Genomic DNA, 21420 nt, shown 5'->3' with positions numbered 1-21420 from the left:
TTCTCCCTCTCTCTAAAAATAAAAATTTTAAAAATCAATAAAAAATATTTAAAACAATTCTCCCTAGGACTGGAGCTGGAAAGGCCATCAAGAGGAAGAATCTGCCCTAGCCAGTTTGGCTCAGTGGTTAGAGCTTTGGTCCTCGGACTGAAGGGTCCTGGGTTTGATTCCTGCCAAGGACAGGTACCTCTGTCACAGGCTCCATCCCTGGCACTGGTCAGGGTGAGTGCAGGAGGCAACCAATTGATGTGTCTCTCTCACATCGATGTTTCTCTCTCTCTCCCTTTCTCCCTTCCACTCTCTCTGAAAAAGCAATGGAAAAAATATCCTCTGGTGAGGATTTAAAAAAAAAAAAAAAAAGAGGAAGAATCTGCCTGTGCAAAACGTGGAGGTGAGCAAGGGACTGGCACATCCAGAGGATGAGTGGGGGTTTGAGAATTCTCTGACTGCTGCAGTGGGGCTGGGAGAGGGGCCACCGGGGTAGGGTTGAGACTAGAGATTATTAACCAGCACATCCCCACGTCTTCCTCCCAGTGGAGGCTGCGGGGCCGGGCCAGCCCCCCGCGCCCGCTCACGCAGTCCCACCGCCGGAGATGTCCTGATTCACATCTCCTGGCGCATCCGAGGGCAGCTGGACCCCCGGGCTCCTCTCCCCCGACTGGGGCTCATCCCATGGAGGCCTCGGAGGCGCTGTGGTCACTCAGGCCCGGGCAAGTGCCGAACACCTCTGTGCTCTGTTTACTCACCTGCGAAAGGGGAGAAATGAGAGTTCCTGTCGCACGTATGAATGCAGGGCTGTGCTTAATAAGCGCCCGAGATTACACTGATTATGGTGATTATGGTGATTATTAGTCACCTGGAAGAAAGAGACTCCCCCGGAGTTCGAGGAACCCCCATGCCCTGGCCTCAGTCCTGGCGCCTCTCCCCCCCCCTTCGGAGCCTCAGTTTCCCCACCCCAGCTCCGAGGGGGGCGGCGGGGGCGCAGGGGCGGCGGGGCACCCGCCTCTGTGGCCGGCAGGGGCAGCACGGAGCGGCCCGGGACGTCCGGAAGGGCCCCGCCTCCGCCCGCCGCGCCCCGCCCAGCCCGGCTGCCCGGAGCCAGGACGCGGCGGCGGTGGCCGGGACCCGGACGGCGCGGCGGCGGTGTCGGGACGCGGGCGCCATGGCGGCCGCCGAGCGCCGCGCCTTCGCGCACAAGATCAACAGGTAGCGCGGCCGCCGGGCTCCCTCCTGGCGGCCCCACGTGCCCGAGCCCCGCCCCAGGGTGGCCCGGCCCCACCCCGCCCGTGCGCCCCCCTTTCGAGCCCCTTCCGCCGGCCGCAGGTCCGCCGGGGCCGCGAAGGCGGGAGGGCGGCGGGGCCGGGCTGGCGTCGCGTGTGGGCACCGAGCGCGGTGGCGGCCGAGGTCCCCCCTCGCAGCCGTGCACCGTGGGGGCGTGGCCCGGGGGCCTTCCTGGAGGCGGTGGTGCGGGGATAACTGAAGCCGGGCGTCCTCTGCATCCGCTCCCAACCTCCTGGCCCCTCTCCGGCCCCCGAGTCCGAGGGTATGGGAGTGGGGTGCGGCCTTTATGTCCCATCCTCTGAGCCTGGTTTGGGGCTCAGGGATTTCGGAACTGGGATAGTGCTCCTGGCAGCCTTTGAATCCCGTGGAGAAGTTTCCCGTGCTCTTCCCCCCACCAGGGTCCCGTGTCCAGCTGTCTGGGGGGCAGGGGACAGCTGTGGATGCCCCCCCCCCCGCCCTGCTTCAAGCTCTCCTAGCACCGGCTGGACTGGCTGGGGATGGATGGGTGATTGAATGGAGAGAGTGGGGGCTGGGGACGGAACCAGCTGGTGGGCAGACGGGGGAGGGGACAGCACCAGGCGCTGGGGGATCCATTTCCGTGACTGAAGATTATGAGAGGGATGTCGGACTCTGGGGATGGACAACCTCTTCCCTGTTGGGGCTTTTGCCTCTACAGAGGGATCAGAATCTGCTTAGTGGTCCTCTCCACAGGGACCTGACCTGGCCACCCCCAGGTGAAAAAGCCACCCTGTGGGTCCACCCCTGACCTGATGGAGACACAAGAAAAAAATCTCACCCTTGGAGGCAGATGCAGTGGGGGAGACAGATGAGAAGCACAATAAAGTGGATTATTTGTTAGTGACAAGTTCTGTGGGGATACACAAGGCCGAGAAGGGAGACAGGGAGGGTGGGAGTTATTTTAGTTATGGGAGGTGGGTCAGGAATGCCTGGGTGAGAAGCTGACGTTTGAACAAGTATCTGAAGGAGGTGAGGAAGGGGTCCATTCCCATATGTGGGAGGAGGGTCCAAACTCAGGGAAGGGCCAGTGCAAAGGCCCTGTGTGTTCACAAAGGCATAGTGTGCGAAGAGATCATCTGAGACTAGCCAGGCTGGTGAGAATGAGGAAGGGGACAGTGGTAACAGATTGTTTAGGGCCTTGTGGGTTGTGAGAAGGACTTTAATTTTATCCTGAGTGAGAGATGTGGCCTGGTGTCTGGGGCAGTTTTTATGTCTGTCGTCGCTATGTCTCTGAACTATCTCTCTGTCTTGGAACTTTGGTGTCTCTGAGCCTGTTTCTTTGCCTTTCAGTCCCTATGTCCTTGGGTGCTGGCTTCCACTCTGTGAGTAAGAGGGGTCCTGGGTCCCACTCTGGGGAACAGATGCTACCGAGCCCAGGGTAAGAAAAACAGAGAAGTTCCTGGGACCCCAGTGAACCATAAGCAAATGCCTGAAATCTTCTAGTTACTCTGTGATGAGTTCCCCAGAACTGTCCAGTGGACACCCAGATGTCTACATACTCAGATCTGGGCCTGTATTCATTCATTCATTCATTCATTCATTCATTCCACAAATACCATATTAACCTGAACATAAGATAGTCCCCCAGTTTCCTATTGAACAGAGTCTAGAAAAAAGATTTTGGAGGACAACTTCAAAGTACAAACTCCTACGAATGTAAATAATATAGATAAATGTTATTGTATATAATGTAATTTGTTCATTTTTTCACTTGTACTATTTAAAATAAAATACAATATAGAATGGTGATAATGACGAGCACTTATAATATGCTTATCACATGCTTATTTCCATCTGGGATGTCAATTGTTTGTCACCAGAGTCTCTTGATATAGGTATAACTACTGAAACTGAGACTCAAAGTGGTTAGGTCATTGTTGAAGGTCTCTTGTGGGGAAGTGAACCCAGGAGTGTGTGGCCCCAGACCACAGAACAATCTTGGAAACTGCCTCTTCCTGCTACCACATCCCCCTAAGCGAGTCTATTCATTCTTCCTGGGCATCTAACAGCAGCATCTTCATTCTGCCCCTCAGTGGTTTGATATGGGGCAGCTTGCATGTCTCATTTAAAGACATAATGATTTGTTGGACTAGTGGAGGTCCATGAAACAGACATTGACAAAATTCCAAAGGTACCTCTAGGATTTCAAGGAAATGGCTCCTTCCTGCTCTGTCCCAAAATATATCTGCAAATATGAGCACATGCAAATATCATTACCTTTTTAAAAATTGTTATGTAAAACATGCATGCAGGAAAGTGCAAAGTTCACTTATAAAACAAATGCCAAGGAAAAATCACTTAGGTGAAGATGCGGGCTATCTCCTGCTTCCTGGGCCTCCTCACTCCAGCAGCCCCTCCTGAGCTGCACCTGGTTCTGCCACTTGGGACCACCTTGCCAATGGTGGCTGCCATCCCTTCCTCACTTGTGTTATGGTTTCTCATCCAAGGTGGCTCCCTGTCTACTGTGGGTTAGTTTTGCCTGTTTATTTATTTATTTTAAATTTTAATTTTTAACATTGATTTGTTGTTCCATGTGTTTATGCATTCATTGGTTGATTCTTGTATGTGCCCTGACTGGGGATTGAGCCCACAACCTTGGTGTATCAGGACAATGCTCTAAACAACTGAGCTACCGGTCAGGGCTTAGTTTTGCCTGTTTAGAGCATCTTATAAATGGAATCATGTGGGATGTCTAGTTTGGGGCACAGCTTTCATCCAGCATAATGGCAGGAGGAGGGCTTATCTGTCCCCTTGCCTGTAGTCAGGTTCGTCCTTTACATTGCTGCATAGTATTCCCCCGCCTGTGAATTCTCTGTCTTTGGTCAAGGAACATGTCAGTTGTTTCACGCTGGGGCTGTCACCATCAGGGCTGCTGAGAACATTTTCGGCCATGTGTTTCCTGCTGAGTATCCATGTCTCCAAGTGGAATTGCTGGATGGGCATATCTTTAGTTTCCCTTGAAAATTACAGGTGGTTTTACAAGGGGGTTTTACCGCCAGCACATGAGAGTTACTGCTGTTCTACTTCATCACTGGCGCTCGTAATATTTGTTTTTAAAATTTTCTGCCAGCCCAGGGGCGTAGGGTGGGGTGTGAAGAGGAATCTCTTTGTGGTTTTATTTGGATTCACTTCTTCCCTCACTTTTTGCACAAGTGGGAACACACAGCATTCGGGGCTTCTGTTATTCTTGTTCTGGTTTATCGTCCTCCTCTCCTGTGAGGGTAGACCTCTGTTAATCCGGCCAGCCCTGGGGTAAGGTCCACAATCTCACATGAATTCCCAATGATGCTCTATCTTCCCCTCTGAGCATCTCTTTAGTGTCACATAGGGTTGTCAACTTTTTACCTTCAGAGGGTTGATCTCACTGATAGCAATAACCCACCACCTGATCTTTAGTTTCCCTCGTTGCAATTGTGAGATCACTTCCTGGGAAAATCACTCAGCTCAGCAGTTTGCTTGCGTTTTTGAAACCTGCTGTACATGGGGGCATCTGATATGGAGGTAGAAAGACAGGAGTTGGAGGTGACTCCCAGGGGTGGGTTCCAAACACTTGAGAGGGTGGGGCTGCCCTTAGTGAAACAGGGAGACAGTGGGAGGACAGGTGATGGTCATGCTATGTGTGGGATGCCTGTAAGACCCCCAACATGGGCACATGGAGGAGGCAGGTGTCACATGGGGCGGGCCAGAGGATTCATTAGTGTTTAGAAGGTGTTGAAGCTCCAAGGCTGGGTAGGACTGGTATGTAGGGTGCGTGTGGACCGGGATGAGGTAGGTTCGGGAGCCCCCTGTTCTGGGCCCTTTTCCTCGTCATGGGCCACATGGAGTGTCTAGCACTGAGGGGCACAGACTTTGACCTCCAGCCGCCCAGGGTTCAGTTCTGGCCCTGTGGCATTCAGCTGCTGACCCTGGGTGGGTTAGGACTCCTCTGAGCCTCCCTCACATTTGGTTCCAAAAACAGGGCCAGAATTCCAGTTTCCCAAGGTCCTCTTTGAGGCAACATGGTGACAGCGAGCCTTAATTGACTCCTTACTGTGTGCCAGGCCCTACACTCAAAACAGCTCCATAAAGTATGGATACTGTCCCCCCGATCTTGAGGCCCACAGGGGGGAGGTCAGCCACTCATGCTCGCCCAGCTCCAAGTGCAGAGCCCTGTGACTCAGCAACTGGCTCCAGTGGCCATGGCGTTGTGGTCCTATCCTTTTCACACTTCAGGGGCCTCTCCAAGCCTAATGACAAAATGAAGCTGGAGCTCCAGCCCTCCCCCCGCCCCTCTCCCTGCTCTGGGGCAGCAGCTGCAGAACAGCTGGGACCAGGACACAGACGGGTCCCCTATCCCGGCATCTTTTGTAAATTACCCCCAAAGTCCTGTGTGCCCAGGCTTCCAGAGGAGGCAGCCCAATTTTGGGAATTTCAGGACAAATCCCTAATTTTGAATACCCTTTGAATTTTCTAGAAGTTCCCCCTCCCCCACTCAATAGAAGCAAGACTCAGGGACAGTTGACAGAAAATAAATAGAATACAGGCAAAGCAATAGAATACAGGCAAAGGCTGGGGTCTCAAACTGTAGGCCCCATGTTGGATCAGGGTCATGGTGAAATTTTGTTGCACCCACACGAATTTGAATTCAGAGGCTTCTGGAGGGGGCTAAGGTTCTCAATTGGCCTCAGTCTCCCCCACCCCCATCCTGTCTTACCTGGGCCTACTGCAAACATCCATCTCATTGGTGGCCTGTGGGCCATCAAGTTTGCAATCCTCAGCATAGTACTTTTTGAGGTACAACTTTTTATTTTGAAAATTTCCAAGCACATAGAAAAGTGGGAAGCAGAAAGGAGGTCTGAACACTCGGGCAACTGCCTTCTCAATTTTAAGAGGAATTGAGGCCCAGAAAATGTGTTTCAACTGCCCAAAACCATACCGCTAAAAGGTCTGGGGCTTTCCCCAACTTTAAGTGGATTTAAGAAAGTTGGAACTGGTGGGAGTTTGGGAGGGATTCACTCATTCCATCAAAAAAACACATTTATTGAGCACCTGTTATAGGTAGGGTCCAGAGTTAGGGTTTCCATGGGGACCACACAGTCCTGGCTCCTGCTTCACAGAGATCTCAGGGAGCAGGAGTCCATGCTCAGAGCAGAGAGCCCAGCCTCAGGGCCTTTGCACTTGCTGTTCCCACTGCCTGGTACACTGTTCCCCCAGACAACTGCATGACCCTCTGTCCTTCCCTTCCTTCCAAGCTCTGCGGAAGGGTTGAGGGCCTGGAGGATCCCTGCCCCCACTGGGTCTGTCCCACATTTTCCTGCTGGCTCCCTCCCCTGTGGGTCTTCTCCCTCCCTGACTTTGAAAGGCAGTGCAGGTTTAGATTACTGAGGCAGGCCACAGCCCTAGCCTTGGTTGTGGGGTGTGCTCTGAGAGTTATCCTGGCCTCATACATCAGCAGCCTCACCTCAGACTCCCTGGGAACGTGAATGTGTGGAGTGCCCTCTGATTGCCAGGCCCCTGCTCAGCTTCCCACAGCAGCCCTGTGAAGTCAGGGCAGCCACAAATGGGTAAACTGAGGCTCAGAGGCAGGAGTGATCTGTCCAAGGCCCCCCAGAAAGCATGGGATGGGGCACACATACTAAATGAGTTGTTTGAGGGACCCCAGGGTGGACAGAGGTCCCCCAGATGAGAAAGCAGAGACCAGAGGGCTGGCTGGTTGGACAAAGAGGGATCTATGACCCCTCGTGGCCCTTCCCAGTGACAGTTGTCCCTGTGTGTGCTTGGAGAGGTGGCTAAGAAGGGCCCAGAGTATGAGATCTGTGGGTCTGGAAGCCTAAGTTCTCTTGGCCAAGTGGTCTGTTTTTTTCTTGCCACAGCCTGGATTTTTCTCTTGTAGAATGAATTTGTTGGCCCCAAAGCCCAGGTTCTCAGGGCTCCGCTGCCCAAGTTTTCCTACCCCCAGTGGCCCCCTTCCTGTCCCCACAGGACAGTGGCAGCCGAGGTGCGGAAGCAGGTGTCCCGGGAACGCAGTGGCTCTCCCCACTCCAGCAGACGGTGCAGCAGTTCCCTGGGGGTAAGTACTTGGGAGGTCCCCCTACCCAGACCCTGCCTTCTGGCAGAGGTGGGGTTCCCCTGGGCCTGGCCTCTGTCTCACCCACTCCACTCGCTACTGCCCTGTCCTCTGGGGAAGCTGAGATGACTTCAGTCCAGCTGTGGCAGGGGAGGGGTTCCTGGTCTGGCCCCAGTGCTGTCCCCATTCCTGCTTCCCTGTGAGTCTGGAGGGTGATTCCCCTCTCTGCAGCTGCTTCCTGGGGGCCAGGGTGGGGGGATCCCAGTGGGTGGTCAGGGTGGGTGGGGGAGAGGCTCCAGCCTGATGTAGCTCCACTTCCTGCTGCCAGGACCACCCAGACGAAGATGGGGGAGGGCAACCTGGGGGTTGGGAGGTACATCCAGCTGCAAAGGGAAGGGGGTGGGGCCATCTTGTCACTGGGCCTTAGGAATTGTCTGTTTCTTTGCTGCAGTCAATAGGCCTTTCCTTCCACCATTAGTTCCCTGCCCTTCCAGGCACAGGGTGTGATTTCCTGCCTGGAAAGAGGGGTGGGGCCGTCCAAGCTGGAATGAGAGAGGAGAGTCTGAGGTCACTGCCCTTCATAGAATCTCTACAGCTCCAGCACCCTCCATGGCTCCCACTGCCCTCTTATTTGAGTCTGAGGCCAGCCCATACCCACACTCACCCTCCACCCCCACTCCTAGTATCCAGGACAGGGGTGACAGCCACTTTGCTCTGACCCAGGTCCCACTGACTGAAGTCATTGAGCCCCTGGACTTTGAGGATGTGCTACTAAGTCGGCCACCAGATGCTGAGCCTGGACCCCTCCGAGACCTAGTTGAGTTTCCAGCTGATGACCTGGAGCTGCTGCTGCAGCCCCGAGAATGCCGGACCACAGAGCTCGGGATCCCCAAGGATGGGTGGGTTCAACTCCACTCCCTCCCTGTTCATAACTTCACTCTGCCTCCATGCACCCCCTTCTCATCAATACTTCCTTTCCCATCAAACTCTCAACAGCCCTGAATTCAAATCCTGCCTCCTCTGTGTGACTTTGGACAAGTCACCCTCCCTCTCTAAGCCTCTATTTCCCTATCTCTGAAGCAGGCAGAAGGGCATGCCCCACCTCACTAGTCACTGGAAGGACTAACACTAGGCCCTGCCTCTGTTTACCCTGATTTTATTTTGTGCAGAAAGCTAGATGCCCAGGTGAGGGCCGCAGTGGAGATGTACACAGAAGACTGGATCATCGCCCACAGAAGGTGGGTCTGGCTGGGGGCAGCTCAGGGTGGAGGGTCAAGAGGCCAGGTCTGAGCCCAGAAGAGCCCATTGTCTGCAGCCGGTCCTCCTGCTTATCTGCCCATTGTCCCTGCAAGGGCAGCTGGGCTTCAATGATGGTGTACGGGCGAGGTGGATGGCCTTGCAGGTATCATCTGGGCCTTGCAGATGTGTTGGAGTACATCGAGGAGCCCTGGGGATCCCTGATCCCTGCTACCTAACCAGCCCTGCCTCCTCCTAGGTACCAGCATCTGAGTGCAGCATACAGCCCTATCACCACAGAGACCCAGCGAGAGAGGCAGAAGGGGCTCACACGCCAGATTTTTGAGCAGGATGCTTCTGGAGATGAGAAATCTGGACCAGAAGACTTGGTGAGGGAGCCCCGGGTGGGGGTCACTGAAGGGGTGTATATGTGAGCTCCAGCCCCAGCTCTCAGTCACATGTGATGGCAAATGACCCAAATAACCTTGAATTTAAAAGGAAATATATTGACCCCATGAGCGGAAAGTGAAGGGTAATAATTATAAACATTTATTAAGCGCTTAGTGTATAGTAAATATTTAATACTTGTCTTTGTTTTGCATCCTGTGAGGCAGGGCAACCATTACACCCATTTTACAGATTAAAAAATTGAGGCACAGCAAGATGATTAGAGGGCCTTTACTGTCCCACAGCATCTCTAGCCTATATTTTGTCGACCGACATTTATTGAACAGCTATTTTATACCAAATAATAATTATACCAAGAATTATTGTTATTGTTTTCATTGTTACTACTTATAGATGTAGCTGGGGAAACTGAGGCCCTTACAGTTATGGTCCAGACCTGGGGTCACAGAGCTGAGCTGGGATTTGAACCAGGGCAGTCTGGCTCTGACCATAGTTCTGTCTGGGAGGTCACGCAGGATCCTGGGCCAGTGACAGTCCCCTAAAGGAACTCTCCCTCCCTTGGCAACAGGGAGCAAAGTCCCAGAGAAGGCTTTCATTGGCCCAGCCCAGGTATGTCCTTACCTTGGAGCCCATCTCTGGGACTGGTAGATGTCGTGTTCTGATTGGCCAGATGAGGGTCCTGTGAAGCTCAGAACATGGGGATAGGAGTAGTCTTCCCAACAATGGTAAAGGAGGGAGGCTCGCCAAATAAGTTTCTAGAAAGAGGGTCAGCAAAGCCCCTAGGTCACCCTTGTAGTGATGACTAAGTGCTTGTCCATTCTCTACTGGCAGGATGACCTCCGGCACTCCTCAGGCTCCCCAGAGGACACGCCTCGAAGCAGTGGTGCCTCTGGCATCTTTGACCTAAGGAACTTGGCAGCTGACTCACTGCTGCCCTCGCTGCTAGAGCGGGTGGCCCCCGAGGACGTGGACCGACGCAATGAGGCCCTGCGGAGGCAGCACCGGCCCCGCACCCTGCTCACCCTCTACCCAGCACCTGATGAGGTGGGAGCCTGCAGGCCCACATAGGCCCCGAGGCCAATACCCGTCCAACTGACATGTATCTCTATATCTTATCCCACCCACATGTACTGGGTGCTTACTGTATACCCTTTATTTTTATTTAGTGGCTTATATTGGATGCCTAATATGTACCCCCCATATTTATTCAACCAATACTTATTGTATACCTTCTCTATAGACCTCTCTTTAATCAAACAGGATTTATTTAGTGTCTAGTATATGCCTGTATTTATCTAACCAATGCTTATTGGACACTCAATGTGTATTTTTATTTATTTTTTCATTTAAAAAAATTTTTTTAAATATATCTTTATTGATTTCAGAGAGAGGAAGGGAGAGGGGGAGAGAGAGATAGAAACATCAATGATAAGAGAGTTGTCATTGATTGGCTACCTCCTGCATGCCCTGACTGGGGATCGAGCCTACAACCTGGGCATGTGCCCCGACAGGGAATTGAACCCCGATCTCCTGGATCCTAGGTCAATGCTCAGCTGCTGAGCCACGCCCGGCCAGGCTACATACTTTATTTTCATTCAATGGCTTTTATTAGACATCTACTATATACCCTTATATTTATCCAGTCCACTTTTATTGGGTACCTAGTATTTTCATTCAACCATTTATTGGGTCCTTACTGTATCTACCTATATTTATTGAATCAGTGCTTATTGGGTATCTGGTATATATATCTATATATGTCCAGTCAGCATTAATCGAATGCTTTCTGTATATATCTGTTTATCCAACTTTTAGTAGGTACCTACTCTATACCTCTATTCAGCTGACATGTTTGGGTGACTGTTATATGACAGGCACTGGGAATAAAGCCATGAACAAGACAGACCCAGTCCCTGCCCCCAAGTTCGCAGTCTAGTGGAAGAGAGACCCTACTACCAGGAAATTACAACCCAAACAGAGTAATACCATAATGATGTGCTGATAATTGTCCTTCATGTGGCCCTCAATGTCCCAGCCACATGGCCCATTGCAACAGAGCATTGTGAGCACTTGGAGGAGGTGCCTGCCCAGGCTTCTGTAGTCAGGAAAGGCTTCCTGGAGGAAGTGCCAGGTAAGCTGCAACTTAAACCATGAGCAGGTGTTGGCCAGTAAGGAGAAGGGGAGAAGAAAGGCATTATAGGAAGGGGAACAGCATGTGCAAAGGTTCAGAGGCAGTGGACTTTAGGTTTAGTCAAGCTGGGGGTAGAGCTGGTCTCAGGCTGTACATTCCAAGCTCTTCTTGGAGGATGTCCCAGCTGCCCCCCGGTTCTTGGCAGGACGAGGCCGTGGAACGCTGCAGCCACCCGGAGCCGCCCTGCGAACACTTTGGACAGAGAATCCTGGTCAAGTGTCTGTCACTTAAGTGAGTGTGCTTACCTACCCCCCTTCAGACATGCAAGGGGACCAGATAGATTATAGTGTCATACTATAATCTATCTATTTTGCAAAATGGGACTTGGTGCTCACTGCAAGAGCAGGACCATTAATGTGCAGCTATAAGACTCATGAGGCCTTGGGTTTTTAGGCGGGAAATAAGACTTCCTTTTTTGTTATTCAAAGCCACCAATCCTTAAGTGCTGTGTGCCAGGCTCTGTTCTCTTCGCTTCACATATATTAATTCTAATCTTCACTACAACCTTGGGAAGTGGGCACAAGCTGGGAAACTGAGGCACAGAGTGACAAAATCACTTTGCCTAAAATCACACAACTTGTGAGGCCAGATTCCCCATGCTCCCACTCTGTTGCTGGGACCCAGGTGGAGGGGGTACTGGTGACTCTGGGATTTGAGGCCCCCTCCACATCAGCCCCCTAGGGAGCAGCCAAAAATGCTTGGGAACTGAGCTGAACAGGATGTGGCCTTGGACCTGAGCCTGGCCCTGCCCCTTCCCACCCTGAGTTCCTGCTTGGACAGGGGCAGGAAAGGGAGGCCTGGTCTGGCTTGAGGCCCGAGTGGGCGGCCTGCCCCAAGCACAAGGGGTGGGAACTGGCTCTGTGGGCTCATCCAGTCATTCAACACTCATTGAGTGCCTACTGTGTGCAGGGTGTTTAATAGTAGGATGACCACACTGGGACACAGTACACACAAAGGCAGGGAGACATCTGAAAAGGGAAAAATGAGACCAAGAGGTGGGGTGGGGCCGAGCCATGCAGGAATTTGTGTTCAGTGCAGTGGGAAGCTTTAAAATTTAAGTTTTAAGCCTGGCCGGGTGTGGCTCAGCAGTTGAGCGTCGACCTGGGATCCAGGCGATCCGGGTTCGATTCCCAGTCAGGGCACATGCCCAGGTTGTGGGCTCGATCAATGACTCTCTCATCATTGATGTTTCTATCTCTCTCTCTCTCCCTCTCCTTTCCTCTCTCTGAAATCAATAAAGATATATTTAAAAAAATAAAAAATAAAATAAAATTTAAGTTTTAAGATGCTTCCTTAGAAGGCAGGTGGGGTGTGGCTCAGTGGTTGAGTGTCGACCTAGGATCCAGGGGATCTGGGTTCGATTCCCGGTCAGGGCACATGCCTGGGTTGCAGGCTCGATCCCTAGTCGGGGTCATGCAGGAGGCAGCCAATCAATGACTCATCACTGATGTTTCTCTCTCTCTCTCTTCCTCTCCTTTCCTCTCTCTGAAATCAATAAAGATATATTTTTTTTAAAAAAGAAGGCAGGTGGTGAGTGGGAGCCAGCAAGGCAGAGTAAGACATGCAGGTGGTTACAGTGGCCATTCAGGCAAGCGAATATGAGACTCGGCCCAGGGTGGCACAGGTGACAGAGGACACCGCGGAGAGGGGACACAGGAAGACCCAAGAGTGGAGAATTTTAAGCTGGGGGGAGGGGTATTGTGCCAAAAGCGGCTTCTGTGCCAGTTGAACAAGGGCCTTGATTTTGGTGCGAGGGGCTCTGTGTGTTACTGACAGAGGAGGGGGAAAACTCAGTGCCTCAGCTTCCTCTTTTGCCAAATGGGACAGGCCTTTTCTGCAAACCTGTAAATGGTAGTTCTGTGTAGCTCAGTGGGAATTAGATGCCCTCATGCTGTGCCAAGGTTGAGTTGGGCCTCAAGAGGGAGTAGAGGGTGTGGATGGTGGGAGTATCAGGGACAGCCTCTGCCAGATCGTCCCATTCACCCACAGGTTCGAAATCGAGATTGAGCCCATCTTTGGCATCTTGGCCCTGTATGATGTGCGGGAGAAAAAGAAGGTAGGAGCCCCTTTCTTCCCCTTCCTCCTTCATTCCCCTCCTTGTTGCAAGGCTGTGGACTTCCTGGAGGTGGTGGCTCAGCTTCCTTTTGTGCTCCCAGATCTCGGAAAACTTCTACTTTGACCTGAATTCAGACTCCATGAAGGGATTGCTGCGGGCCCATGGCACTCACCCGGCAATCTCCACCCTAGCCCGCTCTGCCATCTTCTCCGTGACCTATCCCTCGCCTGACATCTTCCTGGTCATCAAGGTGCCCACTGGGACTGGGCAAGGGGGGGTAATGGTGAATGTCATAAGCGTAGTCCCTGCTCTCATGGAAGAACACAGACATGTCCCAAGAAGGATCAGGTCTCTTGTGGGGGAAGCACAGGCAGTGGGCAAGCCTGGAGGAGGCTCCTGACCCAGCCCACGTCAACAGAAATCACTGAGGGCTTCCATGGAGAGGTGACAGCTGAGCCATGAGTGGGCAGCTTATAGAGAAATGGCATCCTGACATAGGGGGACAGACCATATATATATTGATTTTAGAGAGGATGAGAGAGAGAAACATCAATTTGTTGTTTTACCTATTAATGCATTCACCAATCAACTCTTATATGTTCCCTGACTGGGGATCAAGCCACAACCTTGGTGTGCCAGGACAGTGCTCTAACCAACTGAGCTACCCGGCCAGGGCCTAAAATATTTTTTTAAGCTGAGAGCTTTTCAGTTTATTAGGGGAGGAAAAACCTAGTTGGCACATGTATTTAGGATTTTCTCTTTCTAGGAGTGAGCTTAAATTTCCTTTCCCAAAACGTTCAATTAGGTTACACTAATGACATTAATTGAGCACCTATAGGCCTGCACTGGTCAGTCAGGCTTCACAGGGATTCCCACCTTTAGTCCTCACAGCATCTCTGGGAGGTGGGGGTTGCCATGGCTCCATTTTATAGGTGGGGAAACTGAGGCACAGAACATGTAAGGGACCTGCTCAGGATCCCACAGCCCAAAGTGGTCAGGATTGAAGTCTAGTCTTATGGCTCAGAGCCATGCTTGGAGTGGCGTCTGTTTATACTGACAAAGAATTGTAGATGTAGGGAAAATATGGAGCCTTGGCTTTGAGGTGGGTTCAAAAGGTGGGGAGGGGGCAGCTGGCCAGGCAAGTCAACTCCTAGCACTCAATCCCGAGGACAGGGGAAGCCATGGGAAGTGTTGGAACAAGAGCTCTAGTGTATGGGGTGTCTGGGGGCTTATGAGAGGTCCAGGAGGTTGGGGGTAGGGTGGGGAAGTTAGGCTCCTGCAGCTCCTCACTGGGCCTGCCTGTCCTCAGCTGGAGAAGGTATTACAGCAGGGAGACATCAGTGAGTGCTGTGAGCCCTACATGGTGATGAAGGAGGTGGACACAGCCAAGGTAAGCGGGTGGAGGCTGGACCTGGTTGTGAATGGGCCACCCTGCAGGGCAGATCCTGCATTCGGCAGGCCTGGGGCATTGAGCTTCTGGGTGTTGGAGGGTCTCCCCACAGAACAAAGAGAAGCTGGAGAAGCTTCGCCTAGCAGCCGAACAGTTCTGCACCCGCCTGGGCCGCTACCGCATGCCATTCGCCTGGACAGCCGTGCATTTAGCCAACATTGTGAACAGCGCCGGGCAGCCCGACCGTGACTCGGACTCGGAGGGTGGTGAGGAGGCGGGGCTGGTGGCCGGGGGCGGGGCTGTACCGGGGACGGGGAGGGGCGCCCTCTGCCGGCCGGAGTCTCTACCAGGCTGAGTCTCCGAGTTTCTCTGACTCGCCCGTCTCTGTCCCCCTCCATCCGTCACGGTAACTGCCTCCCTAGAGCGCCGACCTGCCTGGACTGACCGCCGCCGCCGGGGGCCCCCAGACCGGACGAGTAGTGGGGATGACGCCTGCAGCTTCTCCAGTTTCCGCCCTGCCACACTAACTGTCACCAACTTCTTTAAACAGGTGTCGAAGCCACAGGGCAGGGGGCTAGGGGAGGGGTGCCAAGGGACACCCCTGTGGCCACACAGCCCCAGGGGACCCAGCTCACGGGGGCGGGTCTGATGCAGGAAGCGGAGAGGCTCAGTGATGAGGATCTCTTCAAGTTCCTGGCTGACATGCGGCGCCCGACGTCCTTGCTACGGCGTCTACGGCCTGTGACCGGTGCGTGGCACACCCCGTAGACAAGAGGTGTCACTCACACAGTCACTCATCAAACACTGACCACCTGCTATGTCTGACCCTGGGGACTCAACAGTGAGCATGATAGACAAATCCCCAACTTCAGGGGCTGGACATTCCAGTGGGGGGCCACAGATTAGACACATTGGGTCACTTGGGGGATGTAGTGGCTGGGGGGACATGGATCTGGAGGGCAGAGCCAATCAAGTATGGGGGCCAGAGATGGGAGGTGAGGGTGATTTCTGGCCTTAGTACCTGAAGGACAGCCACCAGAGGGCATTGTGGGAGAGTCAGAGCCCTGACCCCAAAGCCCAGAGAGGGTGGGGCACCATCAAGAGGCAGGTGCAAACTGGCTCCCCCTCCCCAGCCCAGCTCAAGATTGACATCTCCCCGGCCCCCGAGAACCCCCACTTTTGCCTCTCCCCGGAGCTGCTTCATGTCAAGCCCTACCCAGACCCCAGGGGCCGGCCCACCAAGGAGATCCTGGAGTTCCCCACCCGTGAGGTCTACGCTCCCCACACAAGCTACAGGTACAGCCTCAGGCCCAGTTGGGCACTTGAATGGGGGTGTTCCGGCATCATGCAAAGTGAGGCCCCCTTTCTCCCAGAGACACACAGACACCCAGGGTGAGATGCCACTGCTTGCTTTAATGGTATGTAGGCATGAAGGAACACATGTCTTTCCTTCACTTCTCCTCAGTGGGGCCATGTCTTCTGCCTTCGTCCCCACCTGCTTCTGTCTCTGCTCTGTGGCCGGAAGCGGGGCCTGACAGCCTGGCTGACCCTAGCAGACAGGCAGCTCCTCCCTGTGCAGGGGCCACATGGGGCGTGGAAGCATCCCTAGGTGCATGGCTGGTCCTCAGTTCTGCCAGGTAGGCTCAGGCTGGGAGCGCTGCTGTGTGGAGTCTGCAAGGGAGATGAGGTTTACCCAAGGCAAGGAGTGGGGGGGGGCATCTGGCTGCCCTGTGTACCCCCAATTCAGTTGCCCTACACGCCCAACCCCCACCAGGCTCACCTCTCCTGGATCTGTCGCAGCCGGTGCTGCTGCGCCGCCATCTCCCGCCTTTGTCGCTGAACGTGGCCTGTGAGGGCCCACACAATGTGGCTCTGCTTGTCAGCACGGGCCTGTGGGGTCAAGACAGAAACCTCAGCTGGGGGCCATCTCACTTCCCATCCCCTGATCCTACTCAGCCCCCTCTCCTCATTGCATCTGTGTGACCCAGTAAGTCACTGCCACTCGTAGGCCTCAACTTCCCTATCTAGAAAATGGGAAAGAAATGGGACTCACTCGGTGGGATTATGAGCATGATATAATTAAAGGGCACAAAACAGTGCTGGGTACTTATTGGACACTCAAGAAATGTAACCAGTTGCTCTGTTTGAGTGCCTAGCATCTTTCTGGCTCTGTGCTGAGTATTTTATCTGCACTGAGTCCCTGGCCCCTCTCTGAAGCATCAATTGTTGCCTTTATTTGCAAATGGAGAAACTGAGACATGGAAAGGGACATGGGTTTTGCCCAGGGTCACACAGGGAGAAGCCATGGAGCTGGGAGGCTAACCTGTGTGTGTGTGTGTGTGGGGAATCTCTAGGACTTGCTCTAGAAGCAAATTCTATCTGGGAATCAGGGTCTTGACTCCCCCAGGGCTGGGAGCCCCTTACCTTTAAGGCCTCAAATTCTTGATGGGCAGGGCCCAGCCAAGCACCCCTCAGCCGGACTTCTAGCTGTTGCATGCTCTCCCGTAGCACCTGCTGTCCCTGGGCCGCCTCACCCAGCGCCTGGGCCGTGGCTTCTGCCTGCAGCTTTAGGGCATCCTCTTCTGTCTGTTCAAGTGACATTAGCAGGATGACCAATTTGTCTTTGCCTGAGACGTGCCTGATTTAAACACTGAAAGTCCTGTATTCCAGGAACCCCCTCTCCCTGGGCAAACCCAGACAGTTGGTCACCCTGGACATAACTCCACTGCAGATTCTTACCCACCCCATTAAGTAAGAAACTGCAGTGCCTACCTGCATCTCCAACAAGCTTGCTCGTAGCTCCTGGGCTGCATCCCAGCCATGGCTGACCTCCTGCCCCAGGAGCCCCAGTGCACGGCTGTAGAGGCCTAGGTTGTCCCTGGCCTCCATCAGCCGTGTCTCTGTGGCCCTGTATACACCATTGAGGGCCTGGCCCAGCTGCAGGGCCCCATGGAAGAGCAGGGTCAGCTCCTCGTGCTGTGCCGGCTCCAGGCTGCCCACGGGCGCCGTAGAGGCAGGCCAGGCCATTGTTAGCAGGCCACACAGCAGACACAGCGGGAACATGGGTATGCCTGAGTGGTTGGAGATGCAGTCACGGCGCCACTGCTGCCTCCTTTTATGCCTCAACACCCCTTTAACCCCCGGTCAATCGTTAACCAGCCAGTCGGGTGCCTGTGTTGTGCAAGGGCCTGGCAGTGGCACGATGGTTGCGTCAGGCGAATGTCTGGCCGGGCCACGCTGGAATCATGCTGGCTGGGGCTCAGGGCCAGGTGTGGGCTGGGGGCACTGGGAGAGGACAGGACCAGGTCTTGCTGGGGGACCATGAGTCTTTGAGCTTTGTTTTTCCCACCTGTGGACAGGCACAACAATAATGATAACAATAGGCTTTTATGAGTTCCACCGGTTTGCTCCGAGCTGTTCCACTGCCATTATAGTAACTGATCTTGTACCTTTCCCACAAACTTGTGATGCTGGCGACTTTGTTGGCCTGGTTGAGGACTGGGGGGTGGGTGCAGGTGGCGGGGACTCTCCCAAGGCCACACAGCCTAACTTTAAGACCCACACATGCCCCAGATCAATGCTAACTGCCAGTTTTCTCTGGATAACTGTGGGCAAGTGTCTCACTTTCCTTGCCTGTGAAATGGGGGTGACATTAGTCCTCCTTCACAAGCTGCTTGTGAGAAGTAAATTAGTTGTTTCATGTTGAGTGCTTAAACAGCCTGGCATGCAAGTGCCCCATTAGTGATTGGTACAATCATTGTCATTACTGTTTGTCATCTTTGGTATTGTTACAGAGGCTTAATGCCCCCATTATACAGATAGGGAAACTGAAGCCCAGAAGGAGGTTGGGGCTTGCACAGAGTTGCCCCTGGGGAGGGAGGCAGACCTCTGACCCCAGCCCAGCCCCTGTGCTGACTCTAGTCTGTTTTCCCACCTGAGAGACAGATCATATAACTAGTGGCTTCTCCTGGGGGAAGTGGTAGACAGGCCCCTGAGTGGGTGAGAGGCAGGTCAGCCCCGGCAGGGCTTATGCCTGATCACTGGCCACCTGGGCCACCTTGCAACCTCATTCCTGGGCATCCATTTGTCCCCCCTGCTCTTTGCCTCACCATGTCTCATTAGTGCCACCAAAGACCTCTGTGTTTCCACCCTTTGCCAGTTTCCCTACCTATGCTCTGAGGGTGCCCATCTGTCTACAGTTCTGCCAGTCACGTTTCTGGACCGTGCCCCTAATTGCTGCTCACCTAGCCCTTAGTGCCTCGGCCATGTGGCCATTGTCCTATGTCCCAAGCCGGCTTCGTTCCAGTAGCCCAGCCTCTTTTGTCCCTTTGACGCTCCCCTTCTCCTGTCCTCACAGGAACCTGCTCTATGTGTACCCGCATAGCCTCAACTTCAGCAGCCGCCAGGGCTCCGTGCGCAACCTCACTGTGCGAGTGCAGTATATGGCAGGCGAGGACCCCAGCCAGGCCCTGCCGGTCAGTGGCTGGACCCAGGAGAGGTGGGTGAGGTGTCCATGGCTGGCCACTCATGGCCCTGCTCCCCCAGGTCATCTTTGGCAAGTCCAGTTGCAGCGAATTCACCCGTGAGGCCTTTACACCGGTGGTCTACCACAACAAGTAGGTGTGGTGGGGGGACGGGGCACTGATGGGGGGACAGGAGCAGGAAGAGGGGAGGGGAGGGGAGGGGAGGGGAGGGGAGGGGAGGGGAGGGAGGGGAGAGAGGGGAGGGAGGGGAGAGAGGGGAGGGAGGGGAGGGGAGAGGAGTTTCTGGAAGTGCTAGTTGGGGAACCTGAGGCAGAGAGCAGAGACAGTGGGGTCTGCAGCGCTGGGGAACATATGATCGAGGAGTGGGTTAGACCAGTGGCATCCTAGTCCCCAGCTGAATACCAGTCTGGTCTTGCCAGGTCCCCTGAGTTCTATGAGGAGTTCAAGTTGCATCTTCCAGCCTGTGTGACCGAGAACCACCACCTGCTCTTCACCTTCTACCATGTCAGCTGCCAGCCCCGGCCTGGCACAGCCCTGGAGACTCCCGTGGGCTTTACTGTGAGACCCCCCTGTCAGCCCGCACGCCCTCTCCGCAGCCTCCTGGCCCCTGCCCGGCCCACCCCTTACCCCCAGCTTCTTCCTAGTGGATCCCACTGCTGCAGCACGGCCGCCTGAGGACGGGCCCCTTCTGCCTACCTGTGTCTGTGGACCAGCCCCCGCCCAGCTACTCCGTGCTCACACCCGATGTACGTGCCCCGGCCCTCAACCTCCCACCACTCTGGCCCCCCATAGCTCCCCAGGCTCCTGCCTCATAGGCATTATACACCTTCCTACCAACACCTGGTGCCTCACCAACCCCGTTAGCATTCCCCACTCTCCTCGTGGTCCCCCATTCATGCCCTGCCTTCCTTCCCACCAACACCCCTGGGAGCCTTGTTAGGGTTTCCAGGGCCCCTCTCTGCCTCATCACCCCTGTTATTGCCTCTATGTTTCCTACTGCCCCTTGTGTCCCTGTCTCCAACTATTCCTGCCTCATTAGTGCCCTTTCATCTGCACTCAGAGTCCCCCACTAGCAGCCCTGCCTGCCTCCCTGATCACTGTCCCTCAGGAGCACTTTAGGACCAGTCATCCCAACCCCCCTCCATGAATGCTTTATCACCCTCCCACATACCCTCAAGCTGCTCATTAATGCCCCTGGGGCCTCAAGTCTCCCTGATTCTGCTATTTCCTGATTCAGTCCCTTCAATTACTGTTCACCCTGGGTCTCCATTCTCAGCCTGCCCAGTGGAAGCCGATAGTGCTCCCTCCCAACTGCCCCCACCCCCATCTCTAGGCTAGGCTGGGGGCAGGGTGCCCAGGCAGGACCATGCTTAGGCTATGGTGTTGCAATTGCTGAAATGACGGGCTGGCAGCCTGATCAGTGGGGGAGGGCCAGTCAGGGCCCACCCGTGCGTCCCTCCCACAGGTGGCGCTGCCGGGCATGCGCTGGGTGGATGGCCACAAGGGCGTGTTCAGCGTGGAGCTCATGGCTGTGTCCTCCGTGCACCCTCAGGTAGGTGTTAGGACAGGAACCCAGGAGTTGGGCAACAGCTCCCATTGACCGGGGAGAGGCCTGGCCGTGGGCCATGGACATGATTTCAGTCAGCTGGCCGGGTCTCCCAGGAAGCTGCTGACTCAGGCATGGCAGTAGTGCTGGTGGCTACCCCAGCTGGGGCTTTGGCCCTTTGCATGGTCTCTCCTCCCTTCCATTTGCCCCTGCTATGTCTGTGGTTACTCCCCCTCTCTCCTTCTTTCCTTCATCTAGTGTCTCATCCCTCTCCTTATTTTATTTTGAATTCGTTGACTCCCTGGCCTCAGTGTCTCTGCCCATTCAGCCCCCAACTCAGTCCCCTGAGGGCTTCCTGGACCAGGGCTCCTGTCCCCTCCCCACTCACCCCTGATCCCCCACCCAGGACCCATACCTGGACAAGTTCTTCACCCTGGTGCATGTCCTGGAGGAGGGCACCTTCCCATTCCGTCTCAAGGACGGCGTGCTGAGCGAGGGCACTGTGGAGCAGGAGCTGCGGGCCAGCCTGGCAGCCCTGCGCCTCGCAAGCCCCGAGTTCCTCGTTGCCTTCTCTCACCACGTGCTGGACAAGCTCGTACATCTGGTCGTGCGGCCCCCAATCATCAGTGGCCAGATTGGTGAGCAGGCATGACCTCAGATCTCAGTTTCCCCATCTAGACAAAGGCCCCTCAGTCCCCTGATCCTGGGTGACCTCCCCTAGCCCATTATCCCTCTGGCCTTAGTTTTCCCATCTGGAAAATGAC

General features: G+C 54.4%; 2 protein-coding genes across 10 annotated transcripts in view; one reads left to right on the top strand and one right to left on the bottom strand.

Moving 5' to 3' along the window:
• Nucleotides 1-1090: 1090 nt before the first annotated feature.
• DOCK6 (dedicator of cytokinesis 6) overlaps nt 1091-21420 on the top strand; it is a 41728-nt gene continuing 21398 nt past the window's right edge. For all 6 annotated transcript variants that reach the window (XM_081135912.1, XM_081135913.1, XM_081135911.1 and 3 more), the window contains exons 1-20: nt 1091-1206; nt 7261-7348; nt 8069-8244; nt 8515-8583; nt 8841-8970; nt 9821-10033; nt 11326-11411; nt 13170-13236; nt 13337-13486; nt 14546-14626; nt 14739-14892; nt 15049-15176; nt 15281-15374; nt 15760-15922; nt 18984-19101; nt 19172-19242; nt 19530-19668; nt 19755-19856; nt 20576-20662; nt 21063-21294. In XM_081135912.1, coding sequence (XP_080992038.1) covers nt 1163-1206; nt 7261-7348; nt 8069-8244; nt 8515-8583; nt 8841-8970; nt 9821-10033; nt 11326-11411; nt 13170-13236; nt 13337-13486; nt 14546-14626; nt 14739-14892; nt 15049-15176; nt 15281-15374; nt 15760-15922; nt 18984-19101; nt 19172-19242; nt 19530-19668; nt 19755-19856; nt 20576-20662; nt 21063-21294 — 2392 coding nt within the window. In that variant the 5' untranslated portion in view covers nt 1091-1162. The remainder of the gene's footprint in view (nt 1207-7260; nt 7349-8068; nt 8245-8514; nt 8584-8840; nt 8971-9820; nt 10034-11325; nt 11412-13169; nt 13237-13336; nt 13487-14545; nt 14627-14738; nt 14893-15048; nt 15177-15280; nt 15375-15759; nt 15923-18983; nt 19102-19171; nt 19243-19529; nt 19669-19754; nt 19857-20575; nt 20663-21062; nt 21295-21420) is intronic.
• On the bottom strand, nt 16021-17739 carry ANGPTL8 (angiopoietin like 8). Of its 4 annotated transcripts, none has more exons than XM_081135915.1 (4): nt 17399-17739; nt 17051-17212; nt 16407-16516; nt 16021-16297 (listed from the first exon to the last, which is right to left on the bottom strand). In XM_081135915.1, exons 1-4 carry the CDS (start codon nt 17687-17689, stop codon nt 16270-16272), a joined length of 591 nt encoding a protein of 196 aa, XP_080992041.1. In that variant the 5' UTR covers nt 17690-17739; the 3' UTR covers nt 16021-16269. The 4 variants fall into 4 exon arrangements, with proteins under 4 accessions (XP_080992041.1, XP_080992040.1, XP_080992042.1 ...); XM_081135914.1 differs by having other exon boundaries at nt 16166-16286; nt 17399-17705; XM_081135916.1 differs by having other exon boundaries at nt 16187-16297; nt 16407-16473; nt 17399-17705.

Source organism: Miniopterus schreibersii (genome assembly GCF_964146895.1).
Source record: "Miniopterus schreibersii genome assembly, chromosome: 4".
Lineage (NCBI taxonomy): Eukaryota > Metazoa > Chordata > Mammalia > Chiroptera > Miniopteridae > Miniopterus > Miniopterus schreibersii.
This window is presented reverse-complemented; position numbering and strand designations above follow the sequence as displayed.

Bases quoted from the DNA above. Each gene is read 5' to 3' on its own strand.
- ANGPTL8 (XM_081135914.1), bottom strand. From the start codon at position 17,689: ATGTTCCCGCTGTGTCTGCTGTGTGGCCTGCTAACAATGGCCTGGCCT. The intron at 17,213-17,398 runs GTAGGCACTGCA...TCACTTGAACAG, and splicing joins CAAGCTTGTTGGAGATGCAG to ACAGAAGAGGATGCCCTAAA. The intron at 16,287-16,406 runs GTGAGCCTGGTG...GACTCCACACAG, and splicing joins CTGCGACAGATCCAGGAGAG to CAGCGCTCCCAGCCTGAGCC.